Here is a 27,795-nt window from a genome sequence, read left to right on the forward strand (position 1 = left end):
GTGTTTTGTTTCAGGGTGGGGGGGGTAGGTTGACACTGGCCTCCCCACCCACCTGCGTGTATGTCTCCACGGCCAGCATACTTGAGCTGCTTTCAACAATGTCCGGCACGCTGTCACTGCCGTTTATTCAGGTGACAGCCTGGCCAGGATCATTACTGGCCCAGCCACAGCCAGCCGGTCATTGGCATGGTCCTTCAGTAGTGGATTGACCCAGAGCAGCTGCCACCTCTAACGTCCTCTCTAACGTGGCAGGCGTCTGGCATGGGCCCTCCCTGGTGGCATCAGCCATCACGGGCTGTGGCTCGAGAAGGTTCCAGAGCAGGCTGCTGACAGGCGTGGGCTGGGCACTGCCCTTGCACGTGGGGTCAAGCACACCTACTTGGGTTGTGTGTGCTGTGCCAGCACCCTGTGCTCTCGGCCAGTGGGAAGCTCCCTTTTCTGTACGCCTCGGGGCGTACTCCGCAGTTGCAGTTAGCCTCACGAACCCTTGCTGCCTGCAGGCATGGGCTCAGCCAGAACCATCGAGGCCAGGCTGGGCGGGTGTGGCCCATGTTCTGGAGCAGCACTGGGAAGGGGGGACGGGGTGCACATGCTGGGCCTGCCTGCCCCCATCTGCAGCTGCTGCCCTCCCTGGTCACTAAGCCCACGGAACGTGCCCAGAGCTTAGGGGCTCTTAGCGTCAGGATCTCTGTCGGGAAACCTTCCACAGGAGCCCGGGTATGTCTGCGGAGCCTTTGCAGCTGTTTTGGGTCCAAGAAGTTTCTGACTCATGTCACCCAGGGGACAAATCCTTTCCTCCGAGTTCACCCCCAGGAGTGTTCTACAGACCTAAGACAAGCCAGGGTTCTGGGGAGGAAAAGGGTACAGTCGGGGTAAGGCAGGAGCAGCCACCACTCCACCCCCACCCCCCCATAAGCGGTACCCTCTGCCCTGCAGGCCAGCCACGACATCCTCAAGAAAAAAGCAAGTGTCTAGAAAACAGACAACCTCCAAGATCCTGGTGCGGAACATCCCCTTCCAGGCCAACAGCCGGGAGATCCGAGAGCTCTTCAGGTAGGTGCATGCGGTGGGCAGAATGCCAGCCAGAGGCCAGCAAAGCGGTGGTCTTTGAGAAGTCGCCTTCGGGCTGCCTGTGATGGATCATCCTGCGTCTCAGAGGCTGCTGCCCACAGCCCTGGGCAGAGGCAAGTCTGGCCAGCTGCGCTGCTCGCCCTGAGCCCGAGCCAGGGAGGGCTGGCAGCCAGCTCCCAGGTACCTCCGTCCTTCCAAATGCCTTTGCTGCCCATTCTGATGGCCAGAGAATTTTTTAAACTGGCCTTTGCTGTGGCAGCAGCTGTTCACGGAGCCCTGGGGCTGAGTCTGTGTGGTGACAGAACTCTCTTAGGGTCCTCTTGTCCAGTCTCTCTCCCTCAGGGCCACTGGGTGAGTTTGACCTACGGCCTTTGAGTCAGCAGTCCAAGAGCCCACTCTCCACGTGCCCCCAGGTGCCAGCATTGGGATCAACACTCCGGGGCCTGATGTCCCCGCCACCACCATCTCCATTGCTGCCCGTGGAGAGCCCATTTGAAGGGAAAGTGTAGGCTCCACATGGTGCAAGGACTCTCAGGCTGTCTCAGGTTCCACTGCCCAGCACCAGCAGGCCTGTCTGCGGTCTGAACAGCCCCAGGGCAAGAGGCCCCTACCCCTGTGCCAGTCACTGGTTCGTTTTCCCAGGGTGTTAGGGGTCACCTGGCACCAAGTCCAGAGGCGGAAGCTCTTTTGGGTCCTGGTGGGACCACCGTGTAATGTCAAGTGGGGAAGTGCAGGCTGCCACTGGCTTGGCCTCCTGCCTCCCTGTGTCTAAGGAGGGAGGGGACGCGCTGCTAGAGTCCCCGTGCGTGAGTCAGACACGTGGTCAGAGGAGTCTGCACCGGAGTCTCCTCTCTGCCTTCCCACCTGCTGTCTTAGAGTACCCCCGCCCTCTGCAGCCTGCGGGGCTGGGCCCAGCTGAGTTCTTGGTCAGGGCTTGATATCCAGGGAGTGGAGGGTAACTGGAGCTGCCGCCGGGGGTGGGGGCAGTGTTCTCCGTCTCCCCACACTGGTTGAGCCGTGATCCACCAAGCAGAATGCATGGTGTTGTCCTTAGGCTGGGTGTGCGTCTGCTTTCTCTAAAGTGTCTGTGAGAACCTCCCGGTCCAAACAGGCCTGCGCAGAGGACACTGTCCCACGGAGGCAGCAGTGTGCCTGGCCCTGCATTTCACCTCGGGGGTGGGAGGGGTGACAATAACCAGGAGACAAAGCCCGCTGCCCTGGGGTCAGTGGGTGCTCTGCCCTGTCTTTTGGTCACATTTGCTTTCAGACGCAGGGAATCACCACCCGGCCGTTCATCCTCCTGTCTCAGTCACACTGCTTCGCCCTGCCCTTGTTGGGTGGTGGTTTTCGTAAACCCCCCAAAGGGAAGCCCTGCTTTTGTTGTGGGCTCTGCAGGGGCCATGCCCGTGGCGGCCAGCAGGGGGCGCTGGGAGCCTGCTCCATGAGACAAAGCTTTTCCCAGGGAAGCTGCAGCCCGCGTGGCAGACAAAGCCACAGAAGGGCTCCGAGTGCAGTGCGCCAGCATGGCCCACATTGCTGGGCAGGTCTGGATGGGTCTCCTTACCAGGGGCAACAGCTCCCTTTTCTGGGGTGCCTCAGCAGTCCTCTGTCCCCACTGCTGGCCCAGAGGGAAGCGGGGACTCAGGCCAAGGTGAGGGCACCTGGCATGCCAAGCCTTGATCTCTAGAGAGAGCTGGTGCCTAGCCCTGGGCAGGTGCTGGCCATGCAGAGGACAGCACGACCTCTCACAGAGCTCTCTGGTGCTTCCGGGCAGTGGTGGTACCGAGGAGGTGTGTGGGTAGCCGGGCAAGATCTGACCATGACTGCTGCAGGTGGCAGCTCCCTGGTGCTGGTGGTCAACTGCTCTCATGTTGGCTCCAGCTCCTGGCGACCCCCCACACGCACAGGGACCTGGTCCTGTGCCGCCCCCGTGATCGGATGCAGATGAGACAGGCCTTTGGGATCCAGGGAGCGTCTAGCAGCCAGTTTTCAGACATGGGCTACCAAGCCTCTTATCTAGTCCGTTGTAGGCTGGAAGTCCACCAATACCTGCTCATCCCTGCAAGTGGGGAGGAGGTGTGGTGGTGGTTTTAATCGCAGAAACATGAAAATAAGGCACTGTTGGCTTCTGCCCTGGGGGATGTTTGGAGTCCCTGGCTGTCTGGTACACACTAGTTGGGAGCCAGCAAAGGTCAGAGGTTGGCGCTGCCCCATGGGAGAGCAAGTGCAGGTTAAAGTGACTGTCAGTTATAACCGGCTGTTGAAAGCAGGATTCCTGGTGCAGAGGCCAGGCCCCTTCCCGTGCAACTCCCACTGGTGTAGCCTGGCTTTGGGGACAGGCAGTGGGTGGTCAGGCCTTTCGTCAGGAGGAGACTAACCCTCTGTAGCCACACGGCCGGGGGGAGATTACCCGGCCCTGCTTCCATGTGCAGCATAAACAGTTAAACGCTGTCTGGCTTAATCGAGGCTAATGGAGCCCAGGGAGATGATGAGTAAAAAGGCTGGCCTAGAAACTTCATTTTATCTGCCAGCGTCTATTTTTGTGTGGGCACATGAGCCCAGGGCTGTAGAGGATGAAGGGAAATAGCTGAGCCCCCAGAACTGAGACCTGGCCCCACGGCGTGGTTTGCTCCCCACCAGGAACCTCAAGGTGGGTGGTTGGAGCCCGCCCCGGGCGGAAGGCCTGGCGGTCCTCTGCCAAGGAAGCGCACTGGGGCAGCCCCATCCCCTCACCCTTGGGCACTCCACAAGTCAGAGGTCACCGGGGCTGAGGCACATTTGACTTTCTGCCCCCAACCTGAGCATAGAAAGCTGGCCATCTGGGTTCCAGTCGCACCTGAACTTTTGTTCTTCCCACCCTGGAGGCTGACTCCACGATGCTCGCAGGCCAGGCTGCGAGCGGGGTCTGTCCTGCAGTCCCAGGCTGCGCCGCCCTGCGAGCCACCCCCCTGCCATTCACGCCTCCGTACGAGGCCAGCGCGGGTTCTGTCTGGGCTTGTTGGGCAGGCCGCCACTGGCTCATGGTGGGAGCTGATAATTGTGGCATACACAGCCCAGCACCCCCCGGGGTGTGCGTGGAGGCAGCAGGGAGCCCCAGTGTCCCGGGATCCGTCTGAGCAGGAGCAGAGGCTGTCTGCAGCAAAGAGAGAGCCTCTCCAGAGAGCTGGGGTGCTGGGTTACAGAAGCCAGCCAGCTCTCTGGGAAAGCAAAAGCCTGTCTGAGCGCAGGGGTAGGGGGGCCACAGGGAGGTCAGCTGCCCACTGTACAGACAGACCCTCAGTGGTGGGATAGGGTCAGCTGGGACAGTCTGCACTAGACTGTCCCCTTAGGCAAGAACATCGTGTCTAAGCTCTCCGGGTCTTGCCGTCTGTCCTTGCGTCGTAGTAGCCGTGGTAGCTGTGTCTGTGCCTTTGTCAGGAGCAAGGTCAACGGTGCTGGCATTGGACAGGCGTTTCTCCTGGCCTAGCGTGTCCTTGCTCTTTCCGAGGCTCTGAGAACATGCCAGGCCCGCACCAGGAAACCTCGGGCAAAACCCACCACCATCGAGTCGGCTCCGACACCTGTCACCCGAGCGTGCACCGTCAGAGTGGAACTGGGCTTTGGAGGATGGCCTAGGAGCCAGGACTATGAGCTCTGCTCCCACTGTGCCCAAATTGACTGTGTGCTCTTTGGAAGACGACCTTCCCCCTTTCTGGTCTCCACTTACCGTGGTAGCTTGGAAAGGAGCTGATGCTCCAGAACAATGACTCGGAGCCCCCTTAGCGATGAGATCCGTTGGTACCCTCGCCCCCCCACCCCCCGTCCGGGATAAAGTGTGGGCATCTGCTTGTGCAGCCCTTCTGGACTGTTCCATGGCCCTGTGCCGGGGCAGGTGGGGGAGCAGAGAATGTTTCCTAAGATCTCGCAGCGCCATCTTGGTTTTCTTCAAGCTTGAAGGAGAGAGAGAAAATCTCATGTGAATATCGATGTTTCTCATCATATTTTACCTGAATGAGTAGCAATGAAAACGCGAGACAAGACTGACAGTTCAGGCTCCTCCTGGCTTCAGAGAGCACAGCGTGTTTTCAGAGCGTAAACACAGCATGACTGTGACCAGCAACAGAATCCCACTGAGCCAGCTTGCTGTCGGGGGTTGGGTGCTGCCGCCGTGTTGCCCAGACCCCGTCCTCCCGGCTGCTGGGGTCACCATTAGAAAGACACCCCAATTTGGGTCTGTGATGACTGTCACTTGGGTCGGCCTTTCCCTTCCCCCCCCCCCCCCCCCGGCAACCCCCACTCCCATTGAAAGGAGTTCCCAGTGATGTGGACAAAAGGGGACTGGGGAAGACTAGAGGCAGCCCTGGGACTGGGGAGTCTGGTGCTGAGTGGCTGACGATCCGGAGGTGACTCAGAGCACATGCCGTCCTGACGCTGTCTGTTCTCAGTGGCGGGAGGGACTTCCTGGCCACTGTCCTGTGCGCGCATTGAGGAAGGCCTTTATCAGCATGGGGTGGCCTCCCCACCCCTTGCAGTACAGGCTAGGGCTCTGGTCAGACAGCCCAGCTGTGAGTCCTGGCCCAGACTTGCCCTGGTTTGTGCCAGTGGGTAAACCTGGACTCACAGCAGTGAAATGGGCATGAAGGGTGCTAAAGCCCCAGCCTAGCTCTCCAGTGCTGCTGTGACAGGAGCACCCGGTGGATTTCCTCACTTCAAAGCGCCTCCCACTCGCAGGCCCCATGGAACAGAGCAGGCCTGCCTCTGGGTCGCCAAGGCTGTCGATGCTTACGGGAACAGAAAGCCTCCGCTCTCTCTCGGGGTGGTTTCTACCTGCTGGCCCCCTCTCTGTCTTTCTCTCCTCCTGGGGTAAGTTGTTCCCTGGTTCCTTGGTGAGTGTCTCCAAGAGGGTTGGCTCTGCCTCCTGTTGTCTCCACTTCTGTTTGCAGTCTCATTGTCCTGGTCCTTGTCATGGAACCGAGGCAGCCATTCCCGGGGGACTACGACCGAGGGCGGGTGTTGGGTGGCTCAGCACACTGTCCCATGTGGGGGACCCCGAGGCTTGGTGTTGGGCAGGAGCAGGCAGCCTTGTCTTACTCCTGTGGTTTCCACCAGACCGGCTGTCGGCAGCCCCACACCTAACCCTCAGCGCCACCAGGCATCCCAGCCACGGTGTCCAGGTTCGGGGGTTACATCACCCTGACTTTGTCAATATCAAGTCGAAGATTCATGTTAGCATTCTCTCCACCTGTGGCCACAGAGCCAGCCCCCACGCCAGACAGCTCCAGGTGTGTCACGATGCGGATGTGCTCTGTATGGGTCTCTAAACCGCCTGCAGAAGCCTTGGTGGCGTAGCAGTTAGGCACGTTGAGCGACTAACCACAAGGTCAGCAGTTCAAAACTACCAGCGGCACCTTAGGGAAAAGATGAGGCTTTCTACCCTATAAAGAGTTATAGTCTCAGAAACCCACAGGGGCAGTTCTGCCCTGTCCTGTAGGGTCGCTATGAGTCGGCACCACCTCAGAGGCAGCAAGCTGCACCTCCTGGGATATGTGGTCAAGTCCTGGAATTTCAGGGTGAGCTGCGGCTTCCCACCCCTTACTTTCCCATAGACAGCTCCAGCCCCACCTGGTACCCTCGGGCTCTGCCTTGACAAGCCACATTCTCCGGAGCCAGAGCCGGGGAGGAGGAGGCTGAGGCACTGCCTGGCTCCCTGCCGGCTGACCACCCCAGGAAGCCACTGCTGAGAATTTGCTGACCACACACACTGTGGTCTCCGGGGCTTATCTGTGCTTTTCTAAACAAGTGTGCTAATGTTGGCTGCCCCAGGGGAAAGGCAGCCCGGATCTTTGGAGAAGAGCAGGATGGATAAAAACAGCCCGCTGCCTGGCAGAGGGAGAAGGGAGGGGACGAGGGGTTGGCCTGATGTACCCTGGGAGGGAGTCCAGCATTCTCTCGCTTTGGGGGGTTCCTGATGCATCACCCCACCCCACCCCCGCTGTCTGAGGCCGGTGCTGTTTCCCCTTAAGATCCCATCAGCAGCCTGGGGTGGGTGACATCCCTGCGGAGAGGGGTTCTGGAGTTCTGTGGGGCCTTTTCAGGGGCTGGGGGGTGAGCCTGCCCTGTCTCTCATCTTGAGCTCCCTGTGGCCCCCAGCGTGGGGGTCTGGGGGGGAGCCTGCTCCCACTCACGAGGGGCCGCTCATTTGTGTCTCATTTTCAAGTTATTATCGAGCTGCGGGTCGGGCGGTGTTTTGACAGCGCCTGTCAGCAAGGTGCGAGCGACTGCCATCACCTCCGGTTGGCTGAAGACACCTCTGGCAGTGCGGCGAATAGTGCGCAGGCACCCTTACCCCCACACCCTGCCCTGCCAGGAGGGGAGGCAGGGGCAGGGGCGCTAGAGTGGCGGGGGGAGGGGGGACACAGCCGCAGCCTCTGAGCTCGGGCTTGCTTCTGTTTGACTGCTTAGCCCAGGGACGAGAGTCGGGGGTGCATTTGGGGGTTTTGTTTCTTTTTATTTCTCTTGAGGGAGTAAGCAGCGAGGGGGCTGAGGAGGGGAAGGGACCCCTCCGAGCCAGCTTGCAGGCGTGTCAGCGTTGTTCATGAGATGGAATCAGCAAGGTTCGCACTCCTGGGCCCCGAGCTCCCCGCTCTGCCAGAGTGGGGACACAGCATCAGGTCCCTGTGGGCAGGGGTGGCAGCACCCTGCTCTCCATTCTGCCCTTCAGCAAATCGCTTCGAGGATGCTGGTGTTTCCAAGGGAGCAGAGATGCTCTAAGAAACAGCAGCTCACAGTGTCGAAGACAAACACGTCCCCCACCCCCGCCCCCAGAAGATGCCCTTGGTGTCTCTGCCCCCAGCGAGGCGACAGCTTCACTGCAGGCGAGGAGGGCACTGACCCCAGTGGCCCTTAGCCCCACGGTCACTTAAAGAACCGGTTGCCGCCCGAGTCGGCGCCCTCCCGGTGGCCCCAGGTGTGTTGGTACAACTCTCTGTCCCCTGGGCTTTTCGGCGGCTGGTTTTTCCAAAGCAGATTGCTGGAGTCTCCTTCCAAGGCTCCCCTGGATGGGTTTCAACAGCCGACCTTCTGGTTGCTAGCTAACCACTTCAGTCTCTGTGCCTCCCCAGGGACGAGGGGAGACCCACAAGTGTCCAGCTGTAGGCCAAGTTTACAGGGCTCCTCCATGCTCCCCGCTACCCCTGGGCAGCTCCCGCTCTGCCTGGGCCACCGGCACATGGTGTGGTCCCAACACCGGAGCAGGTGTCTCCTTGTCCTCTTCATCGTCAGCTCCCGGCTATGGGCCTGACCCCTCTCCTTGTCTGGTTGCCAGTTGGCTCTTTGTGACCCCCATGGGGTTTTCGTTGCCTGATTCTCAGAAGTGGGTCACCAGGCCTTTCTTCCTGGCACCTCATAAGTGCTCAGTGTGGAAGGAGGGAGAGAGAAAATGTCAAAAATAGAACAGAGTTGCAAGCGGCCGCCCCCAAGAGCCCTCATTTTCCTGGGCCGTCCCGGGTCGTTTTCCTGGGCCATTCCCACGTGGCTTCCGAAGGGCGCTGGCAATTGGAAGCTTCTGCGCGCTTCCTGTGCCGCCCAGATGCTGGAGCGTCCCGGGAAAGCCCCTCCAGCTGACCCGTAGAGCCGCTTCCTGTGCCCTGGTGACGGAGGGATCCAGCACCAGGGCATGAAACCAGAGCCGGTGATCTGCTCCCAAGAAGCCGTGGGCACGCAGTGTGGCAGCTCTGCTGTGTCATGCCAGGGTGCCCAGCTCGACGTGACTCGGTGGCACCCGGCACGGTTTCTATCTGGAAAAGAACAGAGAACTCGCCGGGAGGGGTGGCTCCCAAGGGCCTGCACTTGAGTTTGCTCCCTGCAGTGGTGGGGGGCATGCAGAGTCCCTGGAAACGGTCTGGGGAACACCAGCCAAGCGGGTGTTGGCTGCAGGCAGATCTCCCTGCGGCCCAGGGCTGGTGGTGGGTGGCCGGGACACATGATTCAGAAACTAGACGGGCCTGTGTTCACGTCCCGGCGTTGGCCCCGTCAACTGTGGTGCATGACGTAGAGGTGTTTGCTGTCCTCGTGGATGGGATCTGGGGTCACATATCTTGCGTGCTCCTGTCGAGATCCTTGACCTTAAGCGAGTTTCTTGCTCTCTCCGTGCCTCGGTTTTCTCGTCTGTACTATGGGGGGGTGATAGTTTACCGACGCCCACGTGCGCCATTGTGAAAACTGAAAGCACCAATGTTCACAATAGCCCACAGATGCGACCAAGCCCAGTGTCCCTCAAGGGGTGTCCAGGCACACCAGGCAGGATGCGGCCACCCCGTGGCCCATGGCCCAGCACCATGATGTGACCAGAATTTAGTGTCACACAGTATGGGGGCCACAAGTCCAACCCCAATATGCTAGTGAGGCCCGGCTCTCTCCCCTAAGCCCGAGTCCCCCTCATCTCAGCCAGTTTCTGAGACCCCAAGCATACCTTGGCCTGCGGCTGCAGCCTTACCCTGGTCTGCCTTCATGGGCACCCAGCTACCTGCCCTCCCTGTGCATCTATTTTTTCTCGGTTATCAGGACTAGGGCCACCCTGCTACCTCCTGCGAGTCAACAACAGAGCCACCTTCACCGAGATAAGGCCTGTCTTGGGGGGACCGGGCGGACGCCGTTCCCTCCAGACCAAGGATGAAGCCAATCGAAGAGTTGTTTTGCTTTTTAAACACTGAGTCAATGCTGACTCACAGGACAGGGTGGAATTGTTTCCAGGAGTAGAAAGCCCCCCCTCTGGCAGAGAGGCTGGTGGTTTTGAACTGCTGACCTTGCGCTTAGCTGCCCCACACATAACGACTCTGCCCCAGGGTTCCTCTTTTCCCCACCTCGCTGTTGCTTTAGAGAACAGTCCTGGTCTGCAAACACAAGGAGCAGCCCAGGGTCCCCGGACTGGTGGTTCCTCCCCAGGAGCTGGCTGTGCCTGCAGCCTTTCTAGCCCCCTTGTTTCTCTCCCACGAAGGAAAGCCCACGGTGAGACCTGTTTAAAAAAATCTTGCTCTTCCAGCCCCCCCACCAGGAGCTACCTCCAGCCTCAGGAACGCAAGATGAATCTTTTGGGAGGAGGCGGCGGGGGGGGGGGTGCATCAAGCCACACGACACTTGTCGTCCTCCTTCCTCCCTTCCCATGACAGACTGTGAAATTATTCCAAGGGACCCAAGTGCGGCAGTGAAATTACCAGGCTGGCCGTATCATGGCAACTGTGCCTGTCTCAGGCTCGGCGCCTTCTTCTGCAGCTGAGGAACTGGCTTGAGAAAAGTCAATTACCGGGACCAGGTAGGGGACCCAAGACAAGAAGTGTTTCCGAGCCCCTCCTGGCTCCCCAAACCCATTAGAGCAGTGGCCCAGGTTGGGGCAAGCCTTGGGCTTGCAGGGAAGCCAACTGGGGAGGGGGCGAGGCGGCCCCCAACTCCAGCAGCATGTGCCACCTGGTACCAGAGCAGGATTCAAGGGCGGCGGTAGTCGGCCAGAGCAGAGGTAGGGAGACCTTCCCTTTGGGCTGTCTTTCTGTTTGCATTCCTGATTTCTGCCCTGACCCGTTCTTGCCTTGAACTATGGTGGGGCACATGGGAGGGGCCCAGGCCCCCCATTTGCCTCGTGTCCAGCAGAACGGAGCACCAAGCCCATGGTCACCAGTCACTTGAGTAAGGATGAGGAAACCCAGAGTTAGGAGTCCTGGTGGCACCACCATTTAAGCCAGCACTCACTACCCAGGAGGTTGGAGGTTCAAACCCACCCAGAGACTCCAGGGGAAAGACCTGGTGGCCGGCTATAAAGATGGTCCATGTAGTCACGGGAGCTGACTTTAGACAGGAGGCACAAATGACGAGGCAGGTGCAGAGCTCCTCGACAGCCGCTGGCAGATCCTTCTGACTCTGCTGCCCATCGGGCTGGTCTTCAGGGAAGCAGACTGCCCGTCTCTCCCACAGAGCAGCTGGTGGTTCCGAACGCCCCCCTCCCTTAGCAGCCCAGCGGTTAAGGAGTGTTCCCTAAGGAGTATGCCCGCCTGGCTTGGGCTCCTCCATCAGTCTCGCCAGGACCCTGGTGTGCTGGCACTGTCCTTGGTGCTGACACTGAGGACAAGGTGGGGTGCGGGGTGACACCTAGTGGCGGTCATGGGAAGGAAGGCCCTTGGGTGCTTCATTCCTCTCCGGCTGGTGACTGGGTTGATTGGACTCCTCCCCGGGGTCCAGGGGGTTCCTGTGCTCCCTGCTAACTGGAAGATCAGAGGCTCGAGTCCACCCAGGGGCCCCTTCAAAGAAAATCCTTGCAGTCTCCTCCCTGAATCAGCTTTGTGACCTTGTGCCCCTCCACCAGGGTCAGCATGGAGAACCCCCCGTGTAGCGCACTGTGCACGGACACGGGACTGCCTCCAGCCTGGTCTGACTCAACAGCACCTTGTCTGATTGGGTTTGTTGGTGGGTTGGGGTCTTGACTGGGGCGATGGGCGATGGGCCCCGTGGGTCGCTAAGCTGATGATAAACTGTGGCACTGGGTTCTCTGAAGCCTGGTGTCCACCTTGAGGCCTGGATGTGTCATAATTCACCTTGTCACCCACTACAGTGTGCCTTATCTGCCCTGTCCCACCCACCTCCAGCCCCCACTGAGGGATGTGTCCCAGCAAGGTGGTGTGTCTCCATCTGTGGTCTTTCAGCCTAAATCTGCACCATCAATGCTGGCCACGCAGTGGACGTCCCTCTGAAGCCCACGGCTTCCCCACCTAGGGAAGGGTGTCGGGCCCAGGCTTCAGTGCAGGCCTTCAGCCCAAGCGATTGACGTGTCCCCAGCTGGCCCTGCACTCAGTGGCCCTGGATTCTGGGCTTTTCTAGTTATGTCAATATTGCATGTGGGTCCCAGAGCCCTGGTGGCACAGAGGGTCACACACTAGGTTGCTGACCACAAGGTCAGTAGTTTGAACCCACTGTCCACCCAGGGAGAAAGATGAGGCTTTCTACTCCCATAAATAGCTACAGCTTCGGAACCCACAGGGCAGCTCTACCCCGTCTACCCTGTAGGGGTCGCTGTGAGTCAGATGATGATGACAGTTTGGTGGGGGGCCTGCTCCAAGGGACAGCACACTGAGGCTCAAGGTCAGGCACCTGGTCTCTGAAATAAAGTTTTATTGGAACACAGCCACATACATCCTCCACAACTCAAATCGTGGCATTGGCAAAACACATTGCATGTACCACGGACTGCCAGAACCAAAAACCGAACTCACTGCAACCCTCTAGAACAGGGTAGGACTGCCCCTGTGGGTTCAGAGACTAACTTTTTATGAGAGTAGAAAGCCAAGTCTTTCTCCCCTGGAGCAGCCAGTAGTTTTGAACTGCCAACCTTGCAGAGCTCAGCCCAAGGTATAACCACTGCACCCCCGGGGCTCCTCCACAGACTGCCAGGCGGGCAGGAGCTGAGCAGGTGGGCAAAGGGACTCTGTGTTGTCTGCCTCACTCCCACCATTGAGTCAATTCCGGCTCCAGGTGACCCGAGGGTCACCAAGGCTGTGGGTCCTTGGTGGTGGGAGCAAGCAGCCTCCTCTTTCTCCCATGGGACCGCTGGTGAGTTCGAGTAGCTGACCTTGCTATTAGCAGCCTAGCTTGTAACCAGCGAAGGATAGGGTTTCCCTTCCTTCTGGATGCTGAGCTCTGCAGGAGTGCAAGGCACTGTCCCCGTGGGGTCACGGGCCCTGGGGCAGTGAGATCATGCAGCTGGCTTGGCTCACCTTCTCTCCTGCCCCCACAGATGGCACGGGCACCCTGGTGTTGTGGGCTGAGTTCTATTCCCACTCGGTCTGTCTGTGTCGGAATCCTAACCCCTCTACCCATGGCTATAGCCGTGTGGGCACGGACATCTCTGGGTCCGTACAGCATGAAAAAGGCAGGTGAGACACAGCACAGGGGGCGTTCTGGGCCTGCTGGAGGTCACCAGACCCCAGGGGCAAGGGGGCTGCAGAAGAGGATGAAAGTCCTTCCCCAGAGTCGGCCTACAGAGGGAGCGCCCTGCGACTGAGCAGGTAGGCCCCTGGATTTCCCAAGTTCAGACCCAGTCACATGACTGCAGGCCCCTGGTCTGGACCCGGCTGGCAGCCTGTGGAAAAAAGGCCTGGCATTCCCTGCCTCTGCCACCCGTGCCCCAGCTCTGCTGTCACGGGGGTGGCATGGACCCTGTGGCTGTGGATCTGGGGTGGGGTTTGGTTCAGGGCGGACAGAAGGGAGGATTGCTGGACGTTGTCCTGGGTGCTCTCCCCCTTCCCTCTTGCAATCCGGCGTTACCGTGGTGATAGCAAGCCTGGCAGTGAGGGAGCCGCAGGCCAGCGACCCAGGGATTCCTATTCCCACAGAGAAACGGGTTCATGTTGTTTTATGTGGGTTTTTTCTTTCTGCTTTGGTTGTTTTTTCTTCCCCTCTTCAACACCCTCCTGTACTGAGCGTAATGACTCCAAAGGGGGTTCCGTTGGTTTTGAATGCCCACCTCTGACTGGCCACGTCCCTGCAACCATTTCATTAGCCGTAATCGTCCACTTTATTCTCTGGTAATGGGATTAGCTGTACACTCCGGGCCGCCGACAACCGGAGGGGGGCGGGCAGCCAACGGGGTTCTATTAACTCACTCTGGCCAGTGGGGCAGCTCCCGGCTCTCTGCCCCTCCACCCACAGAGAGACGCTGCCCCACTGCGTGCCCCATCTCTGGCTGCCTTGTGGGACTCCAGGGAGCTCAGTGATGTGGAGCCCCGCGTCTTTCCTCGGAGTCCCGGGTTGTCGCAGGATCCTATCTCCCAGCCCCTGGGGTCACTGCTGTCTGATCGTGGCTGGAACCCCCTGGGGAGTGATCACCAGGTGGGGCCTGTCGTCTGTGCTCTGCAGCTCCATGAGTGAGGGTGGGTGTCAGAGATGGGACCTACCTACCCCTACCCCCCCCTCTCTCTTTCTTTCTCTGTCTCTCTCCCTCTCCCACTTCTCTCTCTTACACACACACACACACACAAGTCTGTGTAGAGAGGACCTAGAGGCTACAACTTATGAATCAGAAGGGAACCCAGGAGGACCCGCAGCCACACTCAGGAGCTCCAGAGGACAGGACGGACGCTGTGACCGGGTCTCTAAGCCACGGGTCCCTGGCGTCACCCTAATGATGTGGCCTCGTGGTCACCTGCCGATGGAAGGCTCCCATGTCTCCAGGTCCTACTGACATGTCCTGAGGCTGCTGTACTCTGTTCTCTGCCACCTTGCCCCTCCCGGGTGTGTGTGTGATACTGGTCTCTGGAGAGCTGCCCACAGAGTTGTCAGAGGCATGCAGTGGGCTGGATCCCGAGTGGGGAGCACCAAAGCTCTGTCTCTGGCAGCTGGACCAGCCCTGTGGTCGGGGCCTGGGGCCTGCAGCCACCCTGCCGGGCTCTGGTGCACACTGTGTGGAGTCATTGAGTCTCTGGCCAACTTGGGGTTTTGAGCGCCTTCTGGCCTCGGGGGCGGGACTCTGGTGGTCACAGGACTGTCTGTCATCTGCTGGAGTTTGAGTCTCGGGGGTCATCTCCCAGTGCCCTTTGGGCAAGGTGTTGTGATGCTCCACAGGATTTTCATCGACCGGCTTTTGGAAGCCGGTCCCCTAGACTTCCTGCCTCATCTGCCTTCTTTAGGAAGCTCCACGGAATCCATGTGTCCTGGGTGGGGACCTGGCCTACTGGTCCTTGGGTCAGCAACAACCCACGTGCAGGCAGGGTATGTCTCCCATCTTCCAGTTCCGTGTGCACCTCTCACCTGGCGTGTCACATGTATAAGCCACCAAGGGATAGAAAGTGTGCCTGCAGTGGGGGTGCGTGACCCGTGGAAGGACCAAACAAGTAGGGACCCCTTCCCCGAGGCCAGGTGTGTTTGGCCCCTGATTCTTCCCCCCACTGCAAAATGCTGGCAAAAGTGGGCCCCAGGGCCCCTGAGTGACAGGCCACGGGGCTTCAGGTCTGGACCTGCTGCCGGGGCATGGGGGACAGGGGCAGGGAGCTCATGCATCTGCGGCATGGGTCGTGTGCGGGGTGTTGAATAGGATCCTCCCTGCTCTCAAGGCCTTCAGTACTGGCCGAGACCATGTCCTGTGAGTGCTGACCGGCCAGGGGCTCAGGTCAGCACTTCCTGCAGCCTGCCCAGAGCCCCAGGAAGAAGGAGGGGTTGCGGGGAGCCAGCCCTCCTGGCTGAGTTTGTAGAACCAGATGAGCTGGGGCCTCAGGTGTGGCGTCCCCTGTCCCCCAGGCCACAGCTGTCACACCCGCCCAACAGTAATGCTCATGCTTGGACTCATTGCCAGTCTCTTAGAATCTCATTTCTCAGAGGAATCTGGAGTGCCGCTGCTTCTGAAGGGGACAGTCTGCCCATTCTGGCCATCAGCTGATCCCACAAGTACCTGAGGCCCAGCACAGCCAGCTCGCCACCCACCCACCCCACCCCCGACTGCCCCTTCAGGCCGCTGCCTCAGCAAGATTGGCTGCTGCTCCAGGGGCCCCAGCACAGTAGAGCAAAGGCCGCTGCCCTCAGACTTGCTGGCATTGTAGGCTCTGCCTTGAGCAGCACAACCAACTCAGCAGTTCAAAACCACGAGCCGCTCCTCAGGAGACAGATGAGGCTTTCTCCTCCGTAATGCGTCTCACTCTTGGAGCCACGGGGGCAGTTCCATCCTGTCCTGTGGGGTCGCTGTGCACCCACACCGACTCGATGGCAGTGGCTGTGGTCTGGGACATCGTCCCTATAAAGTTACAGCCTAGAGGACCCACCCCCAGGGAGGCAGTTCTGCCCACAGGGATTTGCTGTGGGTCAGAATCGACCCAAAGCAGCCGCTCCCAGGCCTTCACTTTCACAAGCCCCCGCAGTCACTAGTTGATACTATGTCCATTTCACGGCACCTTTCCACGGGACTGCAGGATGGCCTCAAGCACAGACCCCTCATGGACCCAGGACTCTCTTCATCGAGTAGGGACGCCCCTCTTCCCCTTGCTGTTGGGGCTGCAGCCTCAGGGCTAACTCCAGCCAGGGGGCTCCTTAGAGGCAGGCGGGCAAGACTTCGCCTCACGACCTTTAGACACAGTCTGGAGAGGCTGGCCCCTGGAGAAGTCCGTCCATCATGCTCCGTAGAGTAGAGGGCCATCGGAAAGGAGGAAGGCCCTCAGCGAGAGGGATGTACACGGCAGCTACAGCAGTGGGCACTGGCCAAGCATCAGCGGTGAGGAGGATGCAGGACGGGAGGTACTGCCTTCTGTTGTACCCCAGGTCGCTGTGGGTCGGAGCTGACTCAAGGGCACTAAACAACAAAGGGTTAAACTGGGGACTCTGAAAGCACCATTGGCCCCCTGCTGCCGCCACAGGGCCGGGCACCCAGAGAGAGTCCAGGAAATGCCAACTGAGCGCGTGCGTGCGTGCATGCGTGTGGCTAGAGCACAGTCCTGGGTTCTGCGGCCGGGAGAGACGTAGACCCCGCGTGTTGGGTGGGGCTGTGTGCGTTCTATTTCTCGCCAAGGGACAGAAAATCCGTTACAAACTGTTTCTGGTTTGTGTGCCTGACAGTGACCTCCAGGGTGGCTGTAGGAAGTCCCTGGGACGGCGGCATTTCAGCTGGGGACTGAGTGACACGGAGTCGATGGTGGGGTTATGTAAGGAAAGGAGGGTCCCAGCACCCCGGAGAAGCAGGTGCAGAGGCTGCAGGGACAGGAGCAAACCCGTGTGGCACCACAGAACAAGTGAGGAGAGACAGGGTGGAGCAGGGCAAGGACCACCTCGGGCACCTGGAATGCTAGGCCCGAAGTTGGAATTTCATTCCTGGGGGTGAACGTTATGAGAGAGTTTAAGCAGGGAAGCCACGTGGATGTGCCGGTAAGGGGGCACAAACACAGGGCGCTCCGTGCCATAGAGATCATTGAGATCCACTGGAATGCACACACGGAGCCCCGGGCCAGGAGCCCAGGGAGGCGCACCGAGAGTCAGAATGGACAGCGAGGTGTTTGTGTGAAGTGGCCGTGGAGATGGCTGACAAACTGGGGCAGGGAATGGTCCCCATGTATGTGAGGACTGAGGGGCAGCCCCCCAGGGCCAGTCCTCCTGAGAACTTAGCAGTGAGCCCTTGCGGCTGCAGTTCCCCACCTGGGCCTGCCTCTTCTACAGAAACCGCCAACAACGGCCAAGTGGTTTCCTAGTGCCACCATAGCGGAAACCCACTAGAGGTAGCTTTCCCAAAAAGATCTGCCATCCCCCTGTCCCACCCATCTGGCTTAAGGGCACTGACTTGGGGAGAAGGCCTTTGTCTCCCCCCATCTTGGCCTCCGTCTTGCCCCATCTGTGCAAGCTGCTTTGTGCTGCCTATTTCTGCCCGTTTATTGCTCCGTGCCGATTGGCTTAGTGCACACCCCTGAGTGTGGCCTCATTAGCATAACAGAAACGGCTCGTTCCCAGATGGGCGTGCAACCCCAGGTTAGTTGGGGTTCCCAGGCCATAGTCCATCCCACAAAACTGTCCAGTCAGTGCATGGGACACCCCCACCTGGTCCTATCAGGGTGCCCCGGCCACACAGGACCCTGTAAGGAGACTGCCTCTGAGTCGACTCCTATTCCTAAGACCCTGCAGAACAGCAGCAGTGCCGCCAAGGTCCGAGCGTGTGAATCTTTATGGGAACAGAAATCCCCTCTCCCATGCAGTGGCTGGTGGGTTCGAACGACTTTGTGGCTGACAGTCCAAGGAGTAAACCCACTGTGAGGTATTTTGGAGTCGTGTGTGCATCGGAGGTGGGGAGTGAGCCTCCTTTAGGACAGTGGGACCTCAGTTCTAGCCCCTAAAGGCTTGGGGTATGTGGCTGCTTTATCCCAATCATCCTGTGTCCGGCATGCGGTGGGTGGGGGGAGGGCATTCTGCCAGCTCTGAGACCACCCATGGCGCTCTTCCCCTGAGGGCAGGCTGGGTCAGTAAGGAATCTGGGCCACAGGTTGTGAGGGTGGGCCACTGAATTGTGGCTCTGGCGCTAGAACCACGTGCCTGGGGAAGGGTGGGGGGTGTCCCTTCATCCCCTGTGCACAGTTGTGACTAGCTGAGTGGCCTTGGACGAAGTTACCTCTCTCTTCTTGAAGCCTCAGTTGCAAGTCTGTAAACTGGGACTCACAATGCCTCGTGCGTAAGGCAGATGGTGGAAGCCTGACCACCACTGACCGACTGCAGCAGGAGCTGTGCGTGCCCCTGCGGTTCCCACTTGCAAGTTGGTTTCCCGGCCTCTCTTCTGAGCCACCTCTGACTGGGCATGAACCTCAGACCTCTCAGCTAGTGGCCAAGCACCTCCCAGGCCCCAGGAAGCCCTGGGTGGATGGAGAGGTCATTGCCTGTGCGGGCTCCTGAGAGCCCCCGGGCACTGGTGGCAGTGTCCCTGACAGGCTTTGTGATACCAAACGCTGTCGCGTGACTGCACCTGCAGGAGGAACTGAGAGAGGCCTGCAGCTCGTCCTTATCACGGAACCCCCCACCCCCCTTCATCCTGTGCCCACCACCACACTGTTCCAACTCCACTCCCTGGGGCAGCGCTTCTGTTTGTTTGCCTTTTCTCTCCGCCGCCGGTGCCTGTGGGAGAAGTTATGCCAACGAGCCCGGCCCCACGTGACTGACGTGGCAGTTCTGCTGCAGCTCCAAAGGAGGGTGATGGGGACACCCAAATCCCAGGCTCCTTGGGGTGTCGGCGTGCTTGCGGGTAGGATATGGGGCCAGGCCCCTTTCCCTGCCTTTCTTCTGCCTTTCTCCCCCCCCCCCCCCCGCCCAGCTTCCATTACTCTCATAGGGGAGGGGTTTGAGGTGAGGGGGGCTGCATCACACACACACCCTGTGCAGTAGCAGAGCCAAACTCCAAGCCCACACAAGCCTGGGCCACTGCGGCTCCAGCCAGGTGACGGCACCACCGGTATATATATATATATTTGTGTGTGTGTGTGTGTGTGTGTGTGTGTGTGTCCCCTTGCACTCCCTGGGCCCCCCAGGTCTTGTGTCTGCCCAGATCTGTGTGCAAACACCATCTGCATTCCCCCAACTTGTTTATGAGGGCCTCAACTAATTGGCTTGCTGCCAGCAACACCTCTGAGCCCCCCCACCCTCTGCCCCCCTCCCACGCTCACACACCTTGAAAGAAATTAGAAACGTGACAACAAACTCCGGTTGTCAGAAGGGACAGGGCTGGCACTAATCACTGGGCGGCGGCGGGCGTGGGGGAGGGGGCCTGGCATGGGGTAGTAATTGGTGAACCCAAGGTGAATGAAATAATTGGAAAAGTGAGGTGTGAGTTTGTTACTAAAGTGCGTGCGAGGGGGGGGGGCGAGAAGGGCCCTGTTTAAAAGCCCAGTACGTCCTCTGTATTCACAGCTTCGGATACAGTAATTGCTATTTTGTGGTTTCTATTATCTGCACGGTGGGGGGCGAGTCCAACTCCTTCCCCGAGCGCCGCAGCCTGGGCGCAGGAGGAGGCCAGGGCGCCCCATGACACCCCTTCCTCCCTAGGACCCTGACCTGGCCCTGCCGCACCCAGTTCCGCTCCTGGAAAGCCAGGCCCTCCCCAAGCTGCTTCCAGAAACAGCCCTCGCGCCCTCGCTGGCAGATAGGACCCTTAATAATGGCTGGTATTTATATGTCGCTTATCTCCAAGGAGCTAAAGGGACTTCATCGATTTCTCCCTCCTCCAACCCTTTCTCCCTCATTCTAATTCTCCTCTGGTATCTCCCTGAGATCAGCAGCATTGGCCTCGTGTTACGATCCCCGGCCATCAAAGCCACCAGCGCCGTCCACGGGGCCAGCATTGTTCTTGGTCGGGAGAGGTGGCAGCAGTCTCCGTGCACAGGTCACTGTGCTGCCCAGGCCTGCAGTATTCTCATTTCACTGTATTTCAAAGGCCTCGCGTGTTGCTGGCCGCAGCCCCCGTGCTGCCTTGGTGAAGCACACGGTGGCTCTGCCCTGTCCAGCGAGTCTGGGGTCTCTGGGTTGGCACTGGCTGACTGGCACCCAGCACCCCACAGCTGAGTTATCAAGTGCAGACCCACCTAGGGGTACCTCACAGGACAGGTCCAGCACCCTGCTGCTGGGGAGTGACGTGGAGTGACTGCACACCTGGGGTCACCCTGAGCTGGAATCAACTCAACAACTCAGTTATTGGGGGGGTCAGGAAGTTCCCTGTCAATTCTAACCCGCATTCTCCTAGCTGCTCATTAAGCCTCAAGCTTTTCCTTCCAGAAGAGAAGGTGAGCACCCTCAGGGCAGATGTGGGACTTTAGAAGCTACCATGGTTTGGGGACAGAGGGTCCTCTGTGCACACATCTGCCTGGAAACCCCAGTGAGGACTGTGGCCCTCCCGCCCACCTCCAGACACCACACTTTCCCAGGCCCTCTGGCACTGCTTCCCCACCCCCACCCCATCTTCACTTTCTTCTTCACCTTTCCATTCTCCAGACCCTAAGCTGCTCACCCAATGGAGGCGTGTAGCTGTGGGCAGGCAAGGAGATGTGGACCCTCTGGGGTGGGGGGGAGGTCTGCTATCAACATCCGGCTCCAACCCTGCTAGCATGCCCTCCCGCTTCCCTGTGCCTTGGTTTCCTCTTCTCTGAACAGGGTGATGTTCACGTATGTTGGTGCTGTGTGCACTACCCCACGAGTTCGTTCATTACTCCTTCCTTACACACACACACACACACACACAGAGAGAGAGAGAGAGGTATAACCCACAGGCCTCTTCACATCCCCAGAGAGCAGGCATAATCCTTACCCCCAGGGCTGGAATAATGCATCAACAGTGTGCCTCCCTCCCTGGTTGCCTGTGTTCATCCCCAAAACTACTTGCAAGGAATCCCTGCCAGCCAGACCCCGGATCCCTGCTGTCAACCCCTGCTGGAGGTCTGGTTCCCACTGTGGCCCCAGGGGGTGGTCACACAGCTTGATGACTTAGACGTGCAATAGGTCTCTCAGTGCTGCGCCCCCACCCCCACCCCAACCACCATGACCATCTCATCACAAAAAGGCACCAAACACACAGTATGACTGCAGCCAGTTGTGCTCCACGGGGGGTGGTGCACCAGCCACTGTCTACACTGGGGTAGACACACACACCACACACACCCCTCCATACCCCCAGCAGCAGTGTCTGCAGGAAACTCAGTCCCCACCTGCCCTGGTTCAGAGCAGCGGCACATCTGCCATGGGCCTCGCTGGCCTGTAGGTGGCAGCATGGAGCTGGGTTTGCAGCCTTGCCTTGGTGACCCTGCCCCAGCCCTGCCAGTGGGGCTCCGGCCTTCTGCGCCCAGGGAGCTGGCCTGTCTCCCAGCCCGCAGGGGTCCACTGACCGGGCCCCAGTTGGCCTGAAGCGAGCTGGCTGGCGCAAGGAGGTGGAGCCGAGCTTGGAGGGGCCGTGCAGATGGGCTCCCGGGCCTCATCACGCTGCGTTCCCGCACGGGCTGCCTTCAGAAATTGGGCCGGCAGATGCCTCGTCATGCTGGCAGGGCTGGGGGACACCGCCTCGATGAAGCTACTGCCATCATTTGCGGACACCCGCCGGCCTTCACGGTGTATCTCACCCAGGCAGTCCCTCGCCCCGCAGTCTCTGAGGCCAGCAGGTGCCTGCATGAGGGTCCAAGTGCACACCAGCCTGTGTCGATTTTCGAATAAAATAACACCTCTTCTCAGACGCCAGGCACGTTAAATATTTATCAGCAGCACTCTGCGCTCATAGGTTTGATCAGCAGACACAAGGGAGATGGGCAGGCGAGGGGCCCGCCTGCAGACAGCACAGGCCTTTTGTCCGGGAAGCCCTCAAATGCCTGGGCAGCAGAGGAGAGCAGGGTGGTGGGGTGGTCGCCACCCTCTGCTGGCCTGAGCCCCGCTGGGAAGATCCTTGTCATGGGCTCCGGCTGCCTGGCTAGCCAGCAGAGGCCCTCAGAGGAGAGGCAGGTGTGTGGGAGCCACGTCACCTCTGCACACTGGACTGGGACTGGGCTCCATCCCGGATGGCAGCCAGGTTAGGTGGGTGGGCAGGAGAGGAGCCGAGAGTTCTGCCTCCAGCCTGACCAGCTCCTCCCCTGCCCAGCTAGATGGCCGGGCCCAGGGAGAGAGGGTCGAATATGCCCTGAGCTCACATGGATGTGTGTGCACACATGCTGCGCTCGTGTGTCCTGCACAACCTGAAGGGCACCCGCTAGCTGGCCTCAGCCCCTAACCTCGGTATTCTCTTATTCCAGCACCTTCGGAGAGCTGAAGACGGTACGTCTGCCCAAGAAGCTGGCCGGGACAGGTGCCCACCGAGGGTTCGGCTTTGTTGACTTCCTCACCAAGCAGGACGCAAAGGTCAGTCGCCCAGCGCCTTGCTGGGGCTCCACCCCCATGCTGCCCCCCACTGTGCCCTGGGAGGAAGGAGCCGAGCAGGTTTTGTTAAGTGGGAAAGGCTGTCTTTAATCCTTAACCCCCATGTCACCTATTCAGGAGACCTGTGAGAGCCAAATGGGGGGGGACCCAATCCGGGCAGGGACCCCCCTGCTCACATCAGGGGCTCTGAGTGTGCTGGGTGGGTACACTGGCCTCCCTTTGTGCCCTTTGGCCGCCCCTCTGGGACACAGCGCCTCAAAGGAAAACCAGGCCCCTTTGCCCCCGGGGAAGCGTCAGAGGGTGAGTCAGCCTTCTTTGTGGGACCTGGGAACATGCACAGACGGGGTGCACCAGGCCCTTGAGCGCCCCAGCCCCGTCTGTCCTCGGCAGGGGCTGGTTGCATGGGAGCTCAAGTGCCTGTTTTGTTACCACGCTCGCCAGCCTGCCCGCACACCTGCTCCCCTCCCCCAGCTGGCAGCCTTCCCCTCGCCGCCCGCCTGCCAGCACCCCATAACCACATGCCCATCTCAGGGTGCCAGCCTACGAATCAGAGGTGGCCTTGAGTGTCACCTCCCCCGAGGGGGCAGGTGCCTGGGGCCGAGGCAGCGCCTCAGGTGCGTGCTCGCAGACTCGGTGTGGCACCGTGGGGACTGGCAGAGGCCACCCCTCCCCGGCCTGCATTCGGGACTCCAGGAAGGAGGAGGGAGGGTGGCTGAGAACAGCGCCGGCTCCCGGCAGCCCCCCACCTCCCACCGGCCTGCCCCAGAAGCCCCCAAGCTCTTTCTGGCTCTGCTACCCCCTCAGCAGGGCAGACAGAGCAGCTCTCCCTCCCCGCACAGGGACATGGGCCCTTTGTGGCAGCTGCCAGAGAGCCTTCCCCCTGAACGCAGGAGCCCACCATGTGCATGCCTCTCCTGCGAAGATCCCTTGCTCTTTTCACCTCCCCGGAAGCCGCCATTGCTTCCTCTCTCCTCCTCCCCGTGTGAAGAAGCCATTGTCTCCTGAGTGGAGCTCCGCACACTCGGCGCTGACCCGCGGGACGCGTGCTCAGCCTGTGGGTGAAGGAGATCTGAGCGTTGTAAATCATCTCGTTAACTCGGGGGGGGGGCAGCGTGGGCGGGGGGTACCGTGCTGCTGGAGATGCATAGAGAGGGACACGGCTCTCATTCTTGGCGTGGCAGGCCAGCCGGAGCGACTGCCCCCTGGAGGGGCTTTGGGGCCCTGGTGCCTGGACACACTCCCCCCAAGCTTTTCTTTCTGTGAGCCACTCTGAGGATGGAGGCTGTTGTCCGGCCTGGGCCAGTGGAATACTGCCCCCGGTTTCCCACCCAGGCTTGGTCCAGGCTCCCTCCGCAGCAGGCAGGTGGCTGTTTCTGCCACGAGGGACGCAGACTAGAGACCACAGCCAGGAAATCGGAGCCTAAAAGGTTTGCATGCAACTGCTTACCTAAAGGGTGGCTGTTCTGACACGTCCAGTGGTGCCACGGGAGCAAGCCCTGGCTCCCCGCTTCCTGAAGCCGACAGCCGAGGAAATCCCACAGGGGCAGCGGACGGGGCGGGGTGCAGTTCTTCTCTGTCTCCAGCATGTGGGGGGCGGGGGTCAGGTTGCTTTGATTCAGAATAGGGCTCGATGGCAGTAGGTTGTTGAGGGCGTGGGGGGCGGGAGTGAAAGGGAAGGGAAGGGCAGTGTTAGGAGACAGAAGGGAAGAGAATTTGTGGGAGAAACAAACGGACTCCCACTGTAGTGCTTTCTCCCTGGCGCCCACCTGGCCACCTCCCCAGCTGGCAGGGGTCGAAGAATGTGAGGGCCTGGTCAGCCCCCAAACGAATCCCCTCCACACTCCCATCTCTGCTCTGGCCCTAAACGCAGACACCCACTGTCTGCCACTGGACTGTGTTCCATTAAATCTCTATGGGTCAAACCCACACCCCCCACCAAACTGGGAGGCTCCCAGGTGGAAGCCCCTCAAGGGTCATCACGGGTACAAGGCTCCACTGTCACCCAGTTTGTATGGGCCCCCATGTGCCCCCCTCCCCCCTGCCACAGCCTGTTAGCTGCACAAGGTGGGCAGCGCACTGCTGTTCAGAGCCCCTCTCCATCCCCTCAGGTGGATGGGAGGCCAGGCCAGCCCCTGGCTCTGTTCAGGAGACACAGTGGCAACCTGGGGCAGGGACGTGGCCATGCGCCCGCATCAATCATGGACCCTAGGTGGCCATTCATTAAGCGAGCACATTCTCCCCACCCAGGACACTTTATGCGTCTCCCCCCCACCCCCAACACTCCGTCTCGTCCCAGACGTAAAACTTCAGTCCCAGGAGAGCACTGGTGTTCTCTGAGCCTCCAGGCATGATGAGCAGGCGTTTCATACTCGCCCTCCCCTGGGCGGGCATCGGGAAGCAGGTCCCGGGGTTGGGACCTGGGTCCACAGCCTTACTTGCAGCCTTTTGTGCAGTGACGTGTCTGCCAGGATGGCTCACGGTGGTGGGTTAAAGATCTGCTGGGGACCCCTGTGCGTGGACTGAGTCCAGGCCATGCATGTGTCCACTCCGCTGCGGGACGGCAGGGGTGGGGCGAGGCGGGGAGTGAGGTAGGCAGAGGCCCAAAGGAAAGTCGCTGCAGGCCGAGGTTGGTGATTGCCAGCCCTTGGCTGAGGCAGGGATGCCCACAGGTCACTGATCCCAAAGTTGGGGACTTAAGGACCCCACCTGCCCATCGTGTGTGTGTCGCGCACGCTAAGCCCACCCAGCACCCGCCCCTCCTCTCCCATCACCCAAGGTCTTCCCTCACTCACAGGGAATTGCCAGTCACAGGCCGCCTCAAGGTTGAAATCTACCACCTTCACCCACCAAGGACGTTGGCAGCCCCACTCCAGAGAGTTGTGGCGGTCCACGCACCCCCAGGTTCTCTGTTGTCGAGCTCCTCCCGCCCCACCCCCACATCGGTCAGGGAGGCCAGGTTGAGTGCACGCACTGACGGCTGAAGGTTTAGACCAAGCCAGACTAGGAAGAAAGGCCTGGCAATCTGTTTCCAAAGACCAGCCGTGGAAACCCTGTGGGACCAGTAATCTGAGCCCCAGCCAATGGTGGGTCTGGCACCGGGCAGAGCAGCATTCCGTGTGGGGGGTGCATGGGATCACAGGGAGTTGGGCCCACAGAGGCAGACCAGCAGGTGCTGCTGTGTCTGTTCCCAGCCCCTACCCTCCCCCAGCAGCAGCAGATACCTGGGCAGGTGAGCTGGGGACTCCTAGCCAGGTGTGCCTGTCCTCATTGGCTGAGACCACTGCTAAGCCACTGGGGTTCCATTCAGGAGTGCCTGCCTCCTGCTCCCCTCCCAGCCCCAGCAGACCACAGAGGGACGAGCAGAGAGGCCCGAGGAGGATGGGCCAGGCAGGACACCACCCCCCAGCAGCCACCCGCAGGGTCCCCTCCCCCCTGCCTCCCCTTTGTACTTCTGCAGTTGCAGCTGTTTTTATTTGCCACCGCTGCTGTTGTTCTAAAAGGTCTATTTTCACATGGAATGTTATCCAATTAGCAGAGCAATGTGCTGGCTTAAATAAACACTGGGGGGGGCAGCAGTCGGGACTCGGTGGCGGCTGTCAGCGTTGGCAGGCAGAGCCGTTCCAGCCGCCGCTGTAAACGAGGGCAGCTCGAACTGTTGGGTGTCTCTTTCCCTACTTCCCACGGGGCCGGGTGGGACCCAGCGTCCCAGGAGACCCCAGGAGGTCCATGGTGGGAACAGCTGGCCAGACGTGGTGGTGGTGGTGGTGGTGTCGTCGTTGTCTTCGGTGTGAGGGCAGCGGTGTTGGGCAGCAGTGACAGTGGGCCTTGCCGCGGTCAGTTTCCTGGCGAGATCTGGGCCTTCCTCCCTCGGCGCTGTTGAGGGAATCTGCAGTGCTAGCCCTCCTGTGGCTGCCCAGCGTGTCACCGAGGTGCCACTGGAGCCTCCTGGTGGCCGGGAGGGCAGGCATGGTGCAATGGGGTGGCCAGGACACTACCTTGGGAACAGTCACAGCTGCACTCTCGGTGGGCACTCCGCTTCCTGGGCTTAGGTGAGGCAGGACCTCATGGGCCCGCCAGACGGCCTCGGCCATCCTCTTCCCGGGGCAGATGGCCAAACCCTCCTCCTCAGTGCTGCTGACCTCTCTGTCCACAGTAGGAGCTTCAGCTGCTGGCCCTAGCACGCTGCTGGCCTGACACTCAGAGCCCGCTGTTGCCAGTGACTGAAAACAGCTTCAGAAATGGCTTTGTCCCCACCTCACTTGTCGGGGGAGGAGGGAGAGCATATGTGTGGTTGTATGTGCCTATGTGTTTGCACACGAGGGTACACGCTCTGCCTTAAAGAGGGTTTTGCCCACTCGATGTGACTTGATCCCAGTCCCTGCGTCTTGAGGCAGGGGCTTGACCTGGCTGGCATGCGTGTAGTCCGAGAGCCTGGGGGAGGACTTGTCTGCCCGGGCATCGTCCACCAGATCAGAGAGGGGGTGGGCTTCTGTAGGATATGCACTCGTGTCAGGCTGTGGACATGAGCTGAACAGCCTTCCCATCTCGGCTGCCATCGTGACAGACAGATGGGAGCCCAGCCCCTGGCAGCCCGAGCAGGCCCAGAGCACTGGCCGCGCGCTCCGTGTTTCAGCAGCACATCAGTCCTCTGCCTCGCTGCCCTCTTCCCCCAGCCATGCTGCTTGTGAGGGGCCAGGCCACCCACCCGGTCACCTCCCCCATTCTGAGCACACTCATCCCAGCCACCACTCCTCAGAGTGGCCCGAGTGTGAGGTGTCCCTCTGGGCTAGAGCCGAGTTGGCCGACCACCACCCACCACTGCTGCCCCTGCTCACGAAGGTGGATAGCAGCCGCTTGCTCAGCCTGGGCAGGTCCCTGGTCCCACGTCCACCTCTGCTCCTTCTGAGTCAGACCAGGAGTCTTTCTATCAGGGCCTGTCACCTTCATTTGGGTGTCAAGTGACTGCTGCTCAGCGCAGTACAGCCCATCCCCACCAACTAGCTGCTTCTTGAGCCCCAGCCTGCTGGGCCCTTGGAGTGGGGGGGCGTTCCCAGCACACCGTGCACTTCCAGACCCAAGGTGCAAGAGGGTGGGTCCTCCCATTGAGGATAACAGAGAGTGAACACATCAGGCCATCCAGAGCAGGGCTTGGACAGAGATTTTCTGTGTGTCTGTACCCCCAGCCAGCTGGTCACCTGGACAGAAGGTTGGAAGGAAATGTGAGAAAGAGGCCAAGCTATAGACATATGGACCTCGGCTCAGGCCGGGTGCTTGGACTCTTGGGGTTTGGGGAAGAAACAAAGGGGCCAGGAAGCTCCTGGGGGCATCCTCACGGCCCTCTCCCCTCCAGGCCCTATGGTGTCCACA

The 27,795-nt window shown here is 60.1% G+C and overlaps 1 protein-coding gene across 2 annotated transcripts in view; it reads left to right on the forward strand.

The window, feature by feature from the left end:
• The window catches only part of RBM19 (RNA binding motif protein 19), a 73,071-nt gene that overhangs the window by 28,025 nt on the left and 17,251 nt on the right, over positions 1-27,795 (forward strand). For both annotated transcript variants that reach the window (XM_075534082.1, XM_075534083.1), the window contains exons 21-22: positions 937-1,053; positions 22,305-22,410. In XM_075534082.1, the coding sequence (XP_075390197.1) occupies positions 937-1,053; positions 22,305-22,410 (223 nt within the window). The remainder of the gene's footprint in view (positions 1-936; positions 1,054-22,304; positions 22,411-27,795) is intronic.

This window comes from Tenrec ecaudatus, chromosome 16, assembly GCF_050624435.1.
Source record: "Tenrec ecaudatus isolate mTenEca1 chromosome 16, mTenEca1.hap1, whole genome shotgun sequence".
NCBI classification, from domain to species: domain Eukaryota; kingdom Metazoa; phylum Chordata; class Mammalia; order Afrosoricida; family Tenrecidae; genus Tenrec; species Tenrec ecaudatus.